Source organism: Bemisia tabaci, chromosome 10 (genome assembly GCF_918797505.1).
Source record: "Bemisia tabaci chromosome 10, PGI_BMITA_v3".
NCBI lineage: Eukaryota > Metazoa > Arthropoda > Insecta > Hemiptera > Aleyrodidae > Bemisia > Bemisia tabaci.
The window spans coordinates 37739887-37755224 of record NC_092802.1 but is presented as its reverse complement, the minus strand read 5'-3'; the positions used below and the strand labels follow the sequence as shown (position 1 = coordinate 37755224).

Below are 15338 nucleotides of genomic sequence, written 5' to 3'. Positions count from 1 at the left end.
CGGTGAAAAGTCAGCGTAACAGACAGCACATTGATCGGGAGGGATAAAAAAAAATCGGTCTTTTGGCGGTTTTTTACTACCAACCCAACTTGGCAACTACTGGCAACCCAATCTTGACCTGACGTCAAAATCAATCCTCCTTAGATTTCTTGGAAAATTGTAGGTAAGCAATTTTCCGGGCAAAATTAAACGCGCTACATTTGCAATAGCTATTCTCGGCTCGACCGAATTCCATTTCCCCTTGGGTATTTCTGAGGAAAATTAATTGACGATTCAGATGAATTCAGCAGACAGACAGTCAGCTGAATCATTTCCTTCTTACCGAGGATTCACTCAATGCTTGCATTCGGTGAAAGATGTCCAGGGTTTTAGGAAGGCGATGCTTTTTTGATACCCCGAAGTTCACAGAAGAAAATTTCTCATGTGTTAGCGTGTTTTTTACGAATTGGAGTCTGGAAAATTAACTATTCTTAGAAGCAGACCCGAGATGACAAAAAATGAATAAAAAATTGATTATCTCATGGATGCGATCCATGTAAATCCTGGATGGTTTGATTCACTCGAAGAGCTTCCTTTTATCATCTGACCTTGCAATTCGGAAATATAATAAAAAGAGCAGCACTCACCAATTGTACCATACTGTCTATGGCTCTATTGAAACGATCACACAGTGATTTCATGGATTCATAACTGAAACAAAAACAAAAATTGGATGAATAGTAACGTGAAATGAAAGTATAGAAAATTATATGAATAATTTTCACTGGAAAAAAACACATTGGATCTAGAGTCCAGACTCTTGAAAACATTGACAAGAAAAGGACTCTCGATTCAATCAGATTTAAGCTGAAATCAAAAGGAAATCCGCTCAAATTAAGAGGCTTGGCTCTTGATTTAAGCAAAAATCCAATGGAATCAAGAGTATTTTTTCTTGTCGATGATTTTAACGTTTAACTCTAGGTACAATGTGTTTTTTTTCAGTGATGAAATATCACGCAAAGTTTGCACAGATCAAGACCTTGACCAAATCGCTAATCTACATTGACTTCAAATAACATTCCGAGACATGTGTGTTTATGATAATATAAAATAATAATCGATCAATTCCTAAAGGTTTCAACGACGGATCGATCCATCGATCGCAAAGTACCATACGCCACGGAAATCGCTCATCCCTAACGAGAACCCTACACAAATCCGTTGTTTTCGCCCGAAAGAGCAAAGAAAACCCAAAACCCCTCCTACAGTTGGTCGTAACAGCATAACTCCAAACAAAACCTCTAGGGGGAGGGGGGATACCAGTAGGGGCGAAGCGTGAGTAATCGACTATCACGATATTTCCCCATTTCAATCCATGCATAGAGATAAAAAAGGAGGTGTTCGCATTTCGGGCATCTTCGAATTGTTTTGATGCACTGGAAAAAAAAGCACATTGGATCTAGTCCAGACTCTTGAAAACATTGACAAGAAAAAATACTCTTGATTCAATCTGATTTTCGCTTACATCGAAAGGAAATCCGCTCAAATTAAGAGGCTTGGTTCTTGATTTAAGCAAAAGTCCGATTGAGTCATGAGTATTTTTTCTTGTCGATGTTTTAAGAGTCTGGACTCTAGATCCGAGGTGTTTTTTTTCCAGTGTGACGTAGGTCGGCACAGCGACTTTTATCATCGATTTCCTTGGAAATGGTGTAATTCATGGAAAAAAGTCATTCTAAAAAAGTGCTTGAAATTATATCATGAGTTGATTTAAGCAAAAAAATGGGACATAATGGTCCGTTTTTCACACTTGAAATTCCGGATGTCGCTGGCTAGGTTGTACCGACCTACGTCACGATGTAAACAAACCTCAAGATGCAAACACCTCCTTTCTTTTCTCTGTGCAATCCATGATTAAAAGTCGACTTATTGAGGTACACCCTCTTAATCGATCCTTTCCATTGGTTTAAACGGCAGAGCGAGAGATTAATCGCAAATGACGACACGGCACTCGGCCTCCCCGCGAGGACGGATTCTTTCCGGTCATTGGGTCCGCGCAGGCCAGCCAGCGGGCGCCGCCGATCAGCGCGACATAACGGTGGCAATGACACGGAAACTTAAAAACTCCCCCCCTCCCCCTCCACCGCGGGTCCTCCAGACATCGACCCGCGGCGGAGGGTGCGCGGGGGTGGGTTTGGTAGCGGCGCAGTTTCAAGGGTCCGGCCCGCCACCGCGCCGTCGTCCCCTCGCCGCCGGAGCATCGATCAGACTCGCGGGGGTGGCGGCCGCGGGGGGTTGAAGGGGGGAGGGGGCGCACCATTGATTTTCGCTCCTCGCCGGGGTGCAGTTGGAACTGGTGCGCCGGGACGAGACGCTGCGTTGCCGCCGAGGTCCCTGCGTTTCCTCCGTCGGGGGCGAAATCCCCTGAAAGGAGGGGTATCGATAAGGGTCGTTCCTGGGCTCACCCTGAGTTTCCCCAACTTCACGATTTTTCGCTCGTTGAAGGTCCAGGGTTCTTCCTTAGGCCTTGTCTCCACGGGACGTTTTCATGGGATTTGTTCCAAGTTCGAATCGCAGGAATGAAACTTCTGGGATTTTTCCCAGTTACCGTCTCCACGGGACGGGGCTCATACAGTCCTGCGACTAGTCTGCGCGGGAAGATAAATTAGTTAAAGTCGAGTATTCAACCGGGATTAAAATAATAATTGCACTCAATTGACAATTAGACACATTTTTTAACTAAACAAACATTAACAATGTAGTAATGAATAAAATATAGCACAATTCGTTTTCACTTCTTTTCTCTCTCAGTGGATCCTAGGGGTACAAGTGGCATACTTGGTACTGGGAAAAATATTGATTAACTCAATATTTTTCCCAACTTCGTAAGTGGGATTTTTCCCTGCGACAAATCTCGTGAAACGGCTCGTGGAGACAAGGCCTTACGAAATGCACCAGGATTTGGTCATTGCCAGTATCTCTCCGGGTCGAATTCACACGGAGAAAAAAAACTCCGACCCGAAGTTTAGGTCATATGGATCTCTGAAGTTTTCAGATTAAGCATCTGAACACTTTAGGTCTAGCTATCGAGGTTCGGATCGCACATCTAAAACTTTAGTTCTTACATCCGAAGTACTTCGGTTTTCACATCCGAAAAACTTCGGTTCTCACATCTGAAGTACTTCAAATGTAAGAACTGAAGTTTCAGATGTGTGATCCGAACCTCGACAGCTAGACCTAAAGTGTTCAGATGCTCAATCTGAAAACTTCAGAGATCCATATGACCTAAACTTCGGGTCCCACGCACGAGGTTTTTTTCTCCGTGCAGAGTTGCCCCAGAATTTAGGTCTGATGAGAAAATGAAATTCCCTGACATTTCCCTGATTTCCCTGACTGTGGCAACCCTGTCATTGCCAGTATCTTTCCGGGTCTATAATACTGATCCAACATGGATTAACATCAGGTTTCCGCTATGAGCAGGTTTATTTACATGTGTCAAGGGACCCGAAACATGCCTGTTAAAATGGGTTTTCCGCTCCGAGCAGGGTCCGTTCAAACAAAGCTCTTCGGAGAAAATGTCGACGAAATATAGATCTTTCCGACTTTTTGAAAGACGTTTCGAACATTCCTCGCAAAATATTCAAAGTTGAAGAGCGAAAAGAGAAGAAAGTAATCACTTTGAACAATTTGAGAGAGCCAGGAAACATCCTGGATCTTGTGAAAAATTCGTACACCGAGTGGCCCTTCTTGCACCCCTGATGCAATTCGCAGGATCTGGGGTAGAAATTTTACACTTTGAAACCTCTAGACATAGGTACTTTCAATTTTTTTTTTAAATTGCGGAAGTTCCAAGGAGGGCGTGAAATTATTTCGGCCTTTCCCTATGGAATTTGATCTCATCCATTCCTGACTTCATTCTTCAGGGTGAAAAATTCGCCATAATGCATCCATGAGACTGCTAAGATCGAACTCCTATTAACAGGGTTGCCACAGAATTTAGAAAGTGAAATTCCCTGACATTTCCCTGATTTCCTTGACACATTTTGGTGAAATTCCCTGACAATTGAAGATGTGACGGATGGTTGAGAAGGCATAATTGAAAATAGTTTTCAGGCAAAATTTGTTGTTTGAAACCTCAAACCCATTCTAAAAAGCAAATGAAGCTGGATTAACAAATTTTCCCTGACATTTTCGCCATTTTCGTCATTTTCCCTGACATTTTCCGGTTTTCTCTAACTTTTTAAAATTCCCTGACATTTCCCGGTTTCCCCTGACTGTGCAACCGTGTATTATAACAACTTTCTCAAATTTTTGGTACTTTTTCTTGGTTTACCATTTTTGTAGTGCCAATCATCGAATAGAGAAATCTTGTGAAGAAATTAAACAAAAAAAGCTTCCGAAATAGGAGCAAAGAGCAAGCACTAACAGCCGGATGACAAGGAAAAATAATTGTATAATTACCTTCTGTAATTTCACTTGGGGCGAGTCAGAAGTGGAGAGGCCCCGGTTTGTTCAGCTCAAGGCAAAAACTTACTAGTTACCGGTTAATTAAGGGATAATTGGATGAATGAACGTTAAACTAGACGTGCTGAGACACATTACCTAATAAACCGTACATTATCCACACATTATAAATAGTATCAAAGCTATTTCGAGTTAATGGAGGCACGCAAGCTGATTCACCACATGACCACGCAAGCGTTGACTACGATATTGTTTCAGATCGTCTAGCTCAAAAATATCACCTCATTTCATTCATTTTCTGTCTGAATAAATCGTGTTTGGAGGTCGTATCATCAATGACTGAGAATAAAACTCAAAAATTGCGATGACACGAAGTTCTCGCCTCCATTCAGGGTGCTAAGTCATTTTTCCTAATTTTTTTTTCCTACATAAAGTTTTCCTAATACTTTTGTCCTACTCGTTTTTTGTCCCATTACAGTAAGTCCTACGCGTGAGATGTCTAACTGACTTCTTTCCTAAGGGTGTTTGTGCCAATAATCCAATAATAATTGAAACGTAAACATGAGTAGAGCAGAGGGAAATGTTTCAGAAAGTGTAAGATTTCCTCAGAGAGCCGAACAGAAACGCGTGAACAGGAGATAGACAGCACAATCTGAGCCTTCTATGCCCTTAATACAAGGAAGAGGATGAAGCTCCACAACTTGCGAGTTGCGGGCATGCAGCCACAACTTTTACTTGTGTGAGGTACCTATGTTATTTTTTTAAAATTGAATTTAGGACAAATGCCCCTAAGAAAACGCCAGTAGGACATCTCACTTGCAGGACTAACTGTGATGCGACAAAAAACCAGAAGGAAAAAAGTATTATGAAAACTTGCGGTGGAAACAAAGTTTTAGGAAAAATGACTTGTGAAGTAAATTGACAATATTTCTGATAATCAATTTAGTTTTCCAATATTTCAGATTCTGTGCCGAAATTTTGAGTTGAAATAGTTTATTTTACAGATCCTCTTCAGTCAGTTCAAGCGATTAAGGCAAAATTTAAGTTTGTAGATTAATGTTTATTTCTCGCCTGGCGTCGATTGAGGAACAACTTGTTGAGCATTTTATTTGCCCCGTGATGGCAGATAAATGTCGGTCGAGTCGTTTGCGAAGCAATTTTATCACACTTCACAGTCAGATTGCCCGACACTGTTTATCAATCATCGATGGGCAAAGTTATCACCCTGAATTCGCTGATCGGGTCAGGGATATTAGCTCTAATAGCCTTAGTGTTTACCAAAACCATGAAGAATTTGAACGAAAAAATCTTATTGCTGCACCACAGAGGGTTTGATGAGCTTTTCTATGATTTTTTTTCTGATATGGACAATTGTAGAAAAATAGATTTCAATGTGAGGAAATCTACCGCCTTGTGGCGTCATCAGGCCTTTAGTGGAGTGCTTAGATCTGCAATGCTAAGGAAGAACGTAGTATGAGCCTTCAGGCATTGCCAAGTTTCTTTTGATAAAATGCGAATTCATTGGGAAGTTATGAAAATTTTCTTCCAACTTTTCACACAATATTGTTCGCAGTCAAACATAAAATATCTGAAAATTTCAAGGGAAAATATGCATAACTTCTTTCCAAAATAAAAATTTTATCTGTGGAAAATTTGGCAACTCTCGAATGTTCATGCGAGTAGTGTTTTCCTTATCACGGTAGAGATGCTCAGTTCACTCAGTAGTTGCTTCTTAAACATGATCAGGGTGTCTACCAGTTATGAAAAACCAAAATTGCGAACTTTCGGGGGCTTTTAGGGGAGTTTCTTCAAGAAAATCGGGGACTTTTTTCCCCGAAATAGTAAGAGAAAGGAAGCTAGTTAGAGCGTTAAAAGGCGTATTTTATACGACTAATTTTAGAGTCATGTTGAAACCATGAAAATATACGAAAAACCAAGCAACACTTCAGTTCTTTATTCTTGGTTTTACCGCGCCGCCGCGGCTGGCAGGAAAATTTGAAAATGCCGGTGTTTAGGAGGATTTTTGTCATTTTTCAGGGACCTGAACAAGAAAATCAGAGACTTGCGGAGATATCGGGGACACCCTTTCAAAATCGAGGATAATCGGGACATTGGGGACCGGCAGACACCCCGATGAATTGCACCTGATTTTCTCCATTCTGGCTTCAGCGGGATCTCAAATCGTAAGATTCTTGGTTTCCGAGAGGCGTATTTCGTTTCGCTTCGTTCCGAAACCCGAATCCGAAAATAAATCCTCGAGGTTACGAGGTCAAACCCCGGCAACGCCGCGGTGGCTCCGGCGGGTAGCGCACCAGACGGCGGGCGGGCGCACCACCACCACCACGCGCGCGTCTGTCTAGAATCCACCCCCCCTTGCCCCCACGATCCCCCGGTCCCCCTTCCACGTCCCCCGTATTTTCGGAGCATGCAACCTGCCTCGCAGCCGTCAGTCAGCGCAGCCGGCTAGCCGCTCCGTCCTCGCGACGCGGCGCAACCCCCCTTCAACCCCCGGCGCGGTTCATCGATTTTCGAGGCACGCGCGCCCTTCCGGGTTCCCCGACCGAGGAATTTTGACCCTTCCGCCCCTTCCCCCTACCCATCCCCCGGGGGTTGTTTTTCCGCGAGGGGTTGACGGACCAGACCGCGGAACGTGGACGCGGGTGGGCGAAATTTCGGGCTGAGTCGAGCTCGCAGTAACAAAAAACCATGAATGTTTTCCGACTTTCACGAGCTGCGCTTACAAAAATTAGATTGATTTCACAAAAAAAAAACTCCCCCCTTGGTATTTTCTCGTTCCGTTGAGGGATTTTTGACTCTAACGAGCTGTGCTGACGAACATTAGTTTAAGTTCGCGAAAAAAACCGCCCTTGGTCGTTCTTCGTTGCGTTCTCAGGGTTGCAAAAAGGTTTAGAAAATTAAATTATCTGACATTTCCCTGATTTCCCAGACACATTTTAGTGAAATTCCCTGACAATTGAATAAATGCCAGATGGTTAAAAAGACATAATTAGAAATAGGATTCGGGTAAAATTTGTTGTTCGCAACGTCAAACCCATTCTAAAAAGCAAACGGAGATGACCTGACAAATTTTCCCTGAAAGTTTCGTTATTTTTCCAGATTTTTTTCAGGCTTTCCCTGACTCTTTCAAATTCCCTGACATATCCAGATATTCCCGGCATTCCCTGACTGAGGCAACCCTGGTTCTGGGGTTATTGACTTTCACGAGCTGCGCTAGGAAAAATTCTGCTTTCGTCATTGAAACGCCTCACTGCCCTGGGTGAAATTCGACCCTGGAATGCCACTCCTTGCACTGTTTTATGCAGGGTGATTGACTCCAAGTACCCGATAGAGGCGCTTGAAATACCAGTATGTTACATTTTTTACTCTTCAGTTAGAGTGTGCATTATGCGATAAGCAGTCACAATTTGTGGCTCATTTCAGAAACGACGCATGTGCAATTGGTTTCCATACATGGAGAAACAGCGAGGGCGATTGCAAGTTTAGGATTTGTACCCACTGACTCAAGGTACTCAAAGGTACTCATGTCATTCAACGAAGGTACGTTGAAACTCGTCACTATTAACAACGTTTGAATAGAAAAATCAATTTAAAGCTATTCTGAAAGGATGCATTTTTCCCGATGCTTATCAGACGAATAATGTCAGACGAAAGAACGTAACTACATTTCAATGTGCAAATTCTTTCGTAAATTGCATTTAACCAGAAAAGTATTGGGCATTTCTAACGAAAATTACTGATTTTTCTTCCGATTCATGCAAAAATGAGACACAGGAATAAATTGCACACTACATGTAAAATAAATTAAGTTGATCAATTTGGCAACTGATTGGAGTACGTTTCATCAAGACATGGCTCACACAAGACCAAGTAACGCCGCCAGTGAGGAAGCTGGAATCATCTAAGTTTCCATCATACTGCTGTTTGGAAGACCGCCTATGAAGTAATTTCATCACATGCATTGGCTCCTCAGGTCTGATACGTAAATTCACGAACCATTCCATCAAAGTGCAGTATAGTCTAAACTACGAATTGCTTAATTTTAAATAAAACTTGCAGAAATGTTTCTGTGCAAACGCGCATTTTGTGTCACCCTTTCCCTTTGTTTCCGGAATGCTCCTCAATCGTGATTACAAATCACTCTGGATAATTTGAATTCATGGATTGCCTACCCTTTTGGGGTCTAAGAGCTCCATCACCTAACCTCAAAATTTTCGACATGTCCATACTCTCCCTATATAGGTACTCTAGTACTCTCCAAGTCGAGCTCGCGAACGAACTTCCCGTCGAAACATTGGAGCCCCCCTTCACCCCTCGACCGCACTTGACGTTGAATTTCTCCGACTGCACCTAACCCCCCCCCCCCCCCCCCCTCGGACGCCCACAGAGCGCCTCGTGCAGTCCGTTTCGCAACCGTCGTCGTCACTTTCACTTCTCTCTCTCCCGGCCGCGGCGGCGGAGTCGGGCGTCGCGCACAGTTGGAGAGGTCGAACGCATCGTGATCTGGGACCCCTTTGGAAAAAGTTTATACCTTCTCTGCCGTGCTAGAGAAGAACGCCGTATGAGCAATCAGGCGTTACCAACTTTCTTTCGACGACTCACGAACTTTCAGGGTTGCCACAGAATTTAGAAAATTAAATTCCCTGACAGTTCCCTGATTTCCCTGACACATTTTGTTGTGACACACATGGAATTAACCAGATGATGACCGATGAATGACGGGGTGAGTACACAGAGGGCATTGGTTCCTTCATGCATGTACGCAATTTTATGGAAGAGCCATAAAAATCAGTTCCTGATATCAATATGAGGTTCAAAAATGATCTAGCGCGTTGATTTCCTGCGCAGAACAGTGGTGCAGGTGCTATGCACGAAGCGGGTTAACGCCTTCAGTCCATCTTGATACCGCACGCTTTGCAGCAGAGTTAGTTTAGTTGCGTGACCAACCCGAACCTAACTTACAAAGAAATAGCTTATTCAGAAAAGTGGGTAAGATGCTCCGCGCGATTCGGACTAACGCCTTCAGCCCATAGCATCCTGATACCGCACGCTTTGCTGCAGAGTTAGTTCAGTTGCGTGACCAAACCGAACCTTTCCATTAAAAAGATAGAGCTCATGTTTCATCTCCGAGTTGATTCTAGGAACTTTGAATAGACAACGTAGTGTATTCAACGTGAGCTGTGAGGAGAAATACTCAATTCAAGGTTGCCACAGAATTTGGAAAATGAAAATCCCTCACATATTTTGGTGAAATTCCCTGACAATTTAAAATGTGACGGATGGTTAAGAAGACATAATTGAAAATAGTTTTCGAGTAAAATTTCTTGTTCAAAATCTCAAACCCATTCTAGAAAGCAAATGAAGGTGATATAACAAATTTTCTTTGCAATTTCGTCATTTTACCTGACATTTCCCGGTTTTTCCTGACTCACAAAAATTGCCTGACATATCCCGGTTTTCCCTGACTGTGGCAATCCTGTTAAAAAGGATTCTCTCGGTTATCTCGTTAAATTTGCTTCACGAAGCACCTCTGCGGCTAAAAAAAGTGATGAACCATAATACAAATTTTCCAATTATCTTCAAAAATCTCGCGTCGCACCCTCCAGAAGTTTCGTCCACTGAGCGACGTCGCTGCATTCGACGCTACTTTCCTTGCGAGCGGGCGAAATGAGCCGCGCGGTGTTGCCAAATCCACCGGATTGGTGTCTACTGATCCAATAAAGATTAAGGGCATTCCGTCAGATCCGGCAACGCTGTTCGCTTCATCCCGGCACGTGCCGCGTAACCGGTGAGCGTCATCGGTTGCGGAGCGATGCGGTCACCGGGTGACGTCACTATCGAAAACGCCACCCGATTTAGATTAGAATAACGATCGTTTTTTTTTAGATTTTTCCTAAAAAAAGACGAATTTTTGGGATCGAATATCATTCACCGTTGAATGATACTTGACGATTGTGCATTTTTTTGAAATGATACTCGACTTCTTCGTTGGTCTCACCGGAGACCGTTGAAATTCATCAATTTAAAAGTTCGAATTCACCTTGTGGCCTGGTTACACGATCAAATTCCCGTCAAATTCCGATCAAAATGATGATCAAGATGGCGGTCGAGAGTTATCTAGATCAAATTTCTGCGGCCTAAAAAATTTGATGGTAGATGATGGAACTGTGGGGCTCATCCATCATCTGATTTCCACACAACCGTGCTATTTCATGCTTATTCAACAACACGCAGAAATTTGATGGTAGATGGTGCGCACCAGTCACCATTTGGTCGGAATTTGATGGGACTTTAATCGTGTAACCAGGCCATGAGGACTTGAATTCGAGTTTTGATTTGATGCAATCTTTGTCAGAAACTTCATCTTCCACCAGAATTTTCGTTTCGTCATTTCTCTCTGTTGTTGTGTTTTGTCATTTTAAGTGTGCTATGTTTGCAATGCTGAGTTTTAGTGTTTCGTATTTTCGTATTTCTTTCTTAATTTGATTTTTAATAAAAACCTGAACTCTGATTGGCTCCTGCTTTCACCTATCATCGGCATCACTCAACATTCATCAATTCGTTTGATGAATGATATTCGATCGCGAAAATTCGCTTTATGTACACAGAGACTGGAAATCAGTGAATATGATTTGGACTTCATTTTGCAACCAGGAACTACAATTTCTAGCTTATCGATAGAAGCAAGTATAGGGAAACAATGGTGCATACGTTGTCCCTATGGCCACTGGGCCCATGGAGAGGCTTAGGACCCAAAAATGGCGGTGCTTTGTTTTGGTTTTTGTGGATGGGAGGGGGGTCATTGCCAACTTTTGACGGTTACCACCAACCGTACTTGCTGCCAACCTTACTACATTCAAGATAATTTTTCTCAAAAATTGCACACGATTAGTCTTAAAAATATGTAAAGAAGTCGCAAGAGTGCATTTGAGTAAATTTCTCGTTACGATAAGCAAAGAAAACTACATTTTGAGTCATTTTGCATTACATTAATTTATGGCGTCCGCCATTTTTGGGTCCTAAGGGCTCCATTCAGCCTAAGATGGCTGAAACTGAGCCAGAAATTGTCGTTCCAAATCGTAAAATGTAGTTCACTTGAACGTCAGTTTCCAGTCAGGAACTAAAATTTCTGGCTCATCCGTAGAAACACTTACTTTGCATGGGGAAACTAATGGCGCGTACGTTGTTTTAAAATAAAGCATGACGTCTCTCGCACTGGAAAAATTACATTGTTTTGGCTAGAAGGAAAAAATTTAAGTTCGGCACCAAAATTATTTCATTTTTCAGGATTGGGAAAAATTCCTTGACTTTCCAGGGTTAAGCGAGGTTCCCTAACTTTTCATGTGCTTGTCACTCTGCACTGGAAAAAAACACATTGGATCTGGAGTCCAGACTCTTAAAAACATCGACAAGAAAAAATACTCTTGATTCAATCAGATTTAGCTTAAATCAAGAACCAAGCCTCTTAATTTGAGCGGATTTCGTTTTGATTTAAGCAAAAATCCGATTGAATCAAGAGTATTTTTTCTTGTCAATGTTTTCAAGAGTCTGGACTCTAGATCCAATGTGTTTTTTTCCAGTGCTGTTTTCTAATTTTGCAAATACTAGAACAAGCGTATATATACCGAAAGCGCGACGAAGTTCATCGATCCTTCGAAGTCGGATTATAGCGTGCCGAGACACACTCGCCCGCCCTTAGCAACGTTGGGAATGGTTAGTGCTTAGCGCCCGCCCCTTCCCCCCTCACCAGGATAAACGGACCACCACCTACGCCCCCCCCCCCTTCAGCCCGTGCGACGCCCTGCTAGTCTGCACGAAATCGCAATTCGCGAATCCGGGCAATTTATCATCCGGCCGCGACCCCGCAAAATCAGCTCCCATTTTACACGCGTTCCTTCTTCTTCTGCTTCTCCTTCTTCTTTTCCGTTCAGCTGAGTGTCGTCCGTCCGTGAGGCTTGTTTTACAGTTTGACGGTCATGGCTGTTGACATTGGATCAGGCGAAAAATAGTCGCCGGTCGGAATCAGAGTGTCTTAGAGAGTCAGAGCAGTTTAATTGTTGGGGATACTATTCTTGAACTACCTACAAAAAAATGTATCGAGCTGCAATAATACCTTAAGAAATTGCTCTGTAAATGAAAAGCTGTTCAGGGTTGCCACAGAATTTAGAATATGAAATTCCCTGACATTTCCGGTTTCCCTGACACATTTTGGTAGAATTTCCTGACAATTATTGAACATGTGACGGATGGTTAAGAAGGCATAATTGAAAATAGATTTCAGGCGAAAGTTGTTAGAACCTCAAACCCATTTTGGAAAGCAAATGAAGGTGATTTAACAAATTTTCTCTCACATTTTCGTCATTTTCCCTGACACTTCACGGTTTTCCCTGACCTTTTAAAATTTCCCTGATGTTTCCCGGTTTTCCTTGACTGTGGCAACCTGCCTGTTCGATCGAAGCATTCAATGCTTCACGATGAAGATAGATAAATGCGTGTTTCCGAGTAGACACCTATTCGCGCTCCCCGGAGAGTTTGTTGCCTACACAGCGAAATTGAAGGCGAATCACAATTGACAATATGTATGTACCCCTTAATGGAATCATCTAAATTTTTGGAGGAAGGTAATATGTATGTTTTCCGAATAGGTCTCTTTTCGTGCGCTATCCGGTATGCTTGCTGCTGGTGCGGCAAAATTGAAGGCGAACTGTGAAACTTCGGACTTGGATATTTTGCGCTCATCGTGATTTTTGAGACATTATCTGTAAAGAGTAACTCTTATTTTCGCTCTGGCAAAAGTTCGCAACAGACCCATTCGCACCTCATGGCTCATTCTCGATTTCCTGGCGACCTGTGCACACTCTGGATAGGCTCCAGCTTGTCCTAGCGATATCCCGGACTGGAGTCCGACCAGAATTCGTGAAACAGCCGGCAGTCACGCCATCGGAGCTCGAGGAGAGTCCAGTCGGACTGGCCGAAGCACGACGTCAGCCTGATTTGGAGTCGACTCACCCGAGGACTGGAACCAGTTTTTCAGTCGCCACGCCACGCCGACGCTCCCGCAAAAAAAAAAAAAAAAAAAAAAAAAAAAAAACTACAGTCAGCTGCTCTGCCGCGCTACAAAAAAATCGGCGTATGAGCTTTCAGGGGTTGCAAAATTTCCCCCTGGTACAGAATCTATTTTTGAGAAAAGTAACGAGTATTTTGTTTTGTGTCTTGTTTTAATATTTTACACTGAATGGCGAAGATGATTGCTTGAAAAATTGGAGGAACCAGGCGAGAATTTCCTTGTAAATTCGTAATTTATCGAAGGAAGTTAGGCAACGTCTGAAGGCTCGTACGGCGTTATTTCTTCCTTTTGGACGCTTTCGACTTCTAAGTTCTCGGTCGGTAACTGCGGAACTTTTGAAGTTCAGAGAAAATTCGGCATGGACGCGGTGCGATGGATGCCTCGGTGAGGTGACATAACTCGAAATTTACGAGTATTTTAATTTGTTTCTGTTTTCATATTTTACACTAAATGGCGAAGAAAATTGCTTGAAAAATCTGAGGAAGAACATGCATAGATTCCCCTTGAATTTGTATTTATCGAAGGAAGTTAGGCAACGTCTGAAGGCTCGTACGGCGTTTTTTCTTAGTTTCGGACGCTTTCAACTTCAAAGTTCTCGGTCGGTAACTGCGGAACTTTTGAAGTTTCGAGAAAATTTGGCATGGACGCGGTGCGGTGCGATGGACGCCTGGGAGAGGTGACATAACTCGAAGGCATCGGCTCAGTGGCGTGGCGTGAATTACGGTAAATCGATTGTTATGCCACTTAAACCTATGGAAAAGGATCGATAAATAGGGTGTTCGCAGCGAACACCTTAATAATCGATTCTTTACCATAGGTTTAAATGGCATAACAATCGATATATCGCAATTTACGCCACGCCACTGCACCGGTTGTCTTAAAATTGCATATTGATTTGTGCGTCTTCTCGGAAAAATCTGCCTCAAGAAGCGCCGTAAATATTTCCCTTGAATTCTAAGTCGTTGACTAAACGTTCCACAGGGAACTACAAGGCGAGTCTTCGTATCGTTGTGACTTGTGAAAGGACCAATTAATCGGATCAAATTCGTAAAATAAAAGTATAGATCAGATCAATGCATTACTCACCTCCTAGTATTGTAATCAGAAAGAATATTAGTTTCTAAAGGCAGTTTAAGATCCGGGAAATCTTCGCAGACCCATCTGAAAACAGAAAGAGAGAAGATATTAGAAAATGCTTCAAGTGATTAAGACGATAAAATGAATGAATAATGATATTATCATTCTCGACAATGCTGTATGTATGGTTTGCAGACGAGAAAAAAAACCTAACTGCATTTGTACATTGCACAATTTCTACTCAAGATCTATGCATTCATATTCGAAAACCTTTCTTTGTTTTTCCATTTATTGCCGTCAAAAATTGATAAAATCATGAAGATATATTTCGCTGCCCTTTACGTGTAAAATTAAAATTGCGCGAGTGGTTTTCGCTACTTTGGTATGAGGACACATGCTTCCGTCTGTAAAACGGTGATTTGGGTTGTTTTAACAACAATGAAAAAAGGACCGATCCAAAAGTGGTCGTTAAAGAGATGACTAGGAACGACTTGACAAATACGAAGAATTTTAAGTGCATTAAAACAATCTTCAAGAGTTCAAGGACATTTAAGATTTTAAGGGAGAAGAAAAAATCATATATGCCAAAAACTTTTCCAGACGTAACGAACCCTGATATATAAGAGAGAAAATTTAAACATATGGACGAAATCGCCTATCTCAGAAATGAAATTCCATCGCCTTCCTCAGAAATAAAATTCCATCACATGTCCAGCAGAGTGAAGCTTTCCGCTTA

At 42.5% G+C, this 15338-nt stretch overlaps 1 protein-coding gene across 3 annotated transcripts in view; it reads right to left on the bottom strand.

Annotated features, from left to right (window-relative positions):
• The window catches only part of gpp (DOT1 like histone lysine methyltransferase grappa), a 135023-nt gene that overhangs the window by 81164 nt on the left and 38521 nt on the right, over positions 1-15338 (bottom strand). For all 3 annotated transcript variants that reach the window (XM_019056541.2, XM_019056540.2, XM_019056542.2), the window contains exons 3-4: positions 14612-14686; positions 627-690 (exon numbers count right to left, since the gene is read on the bottom strand). In XM_019056541.2, coding sequence (XP_018912086.2) covers positions 627-690; positions 14612-14686 — 139 coding nt within the window. The remainder of the gene's footprint in view (positions 1-626; positions 691-14611; positions 14687-15338) is intronic.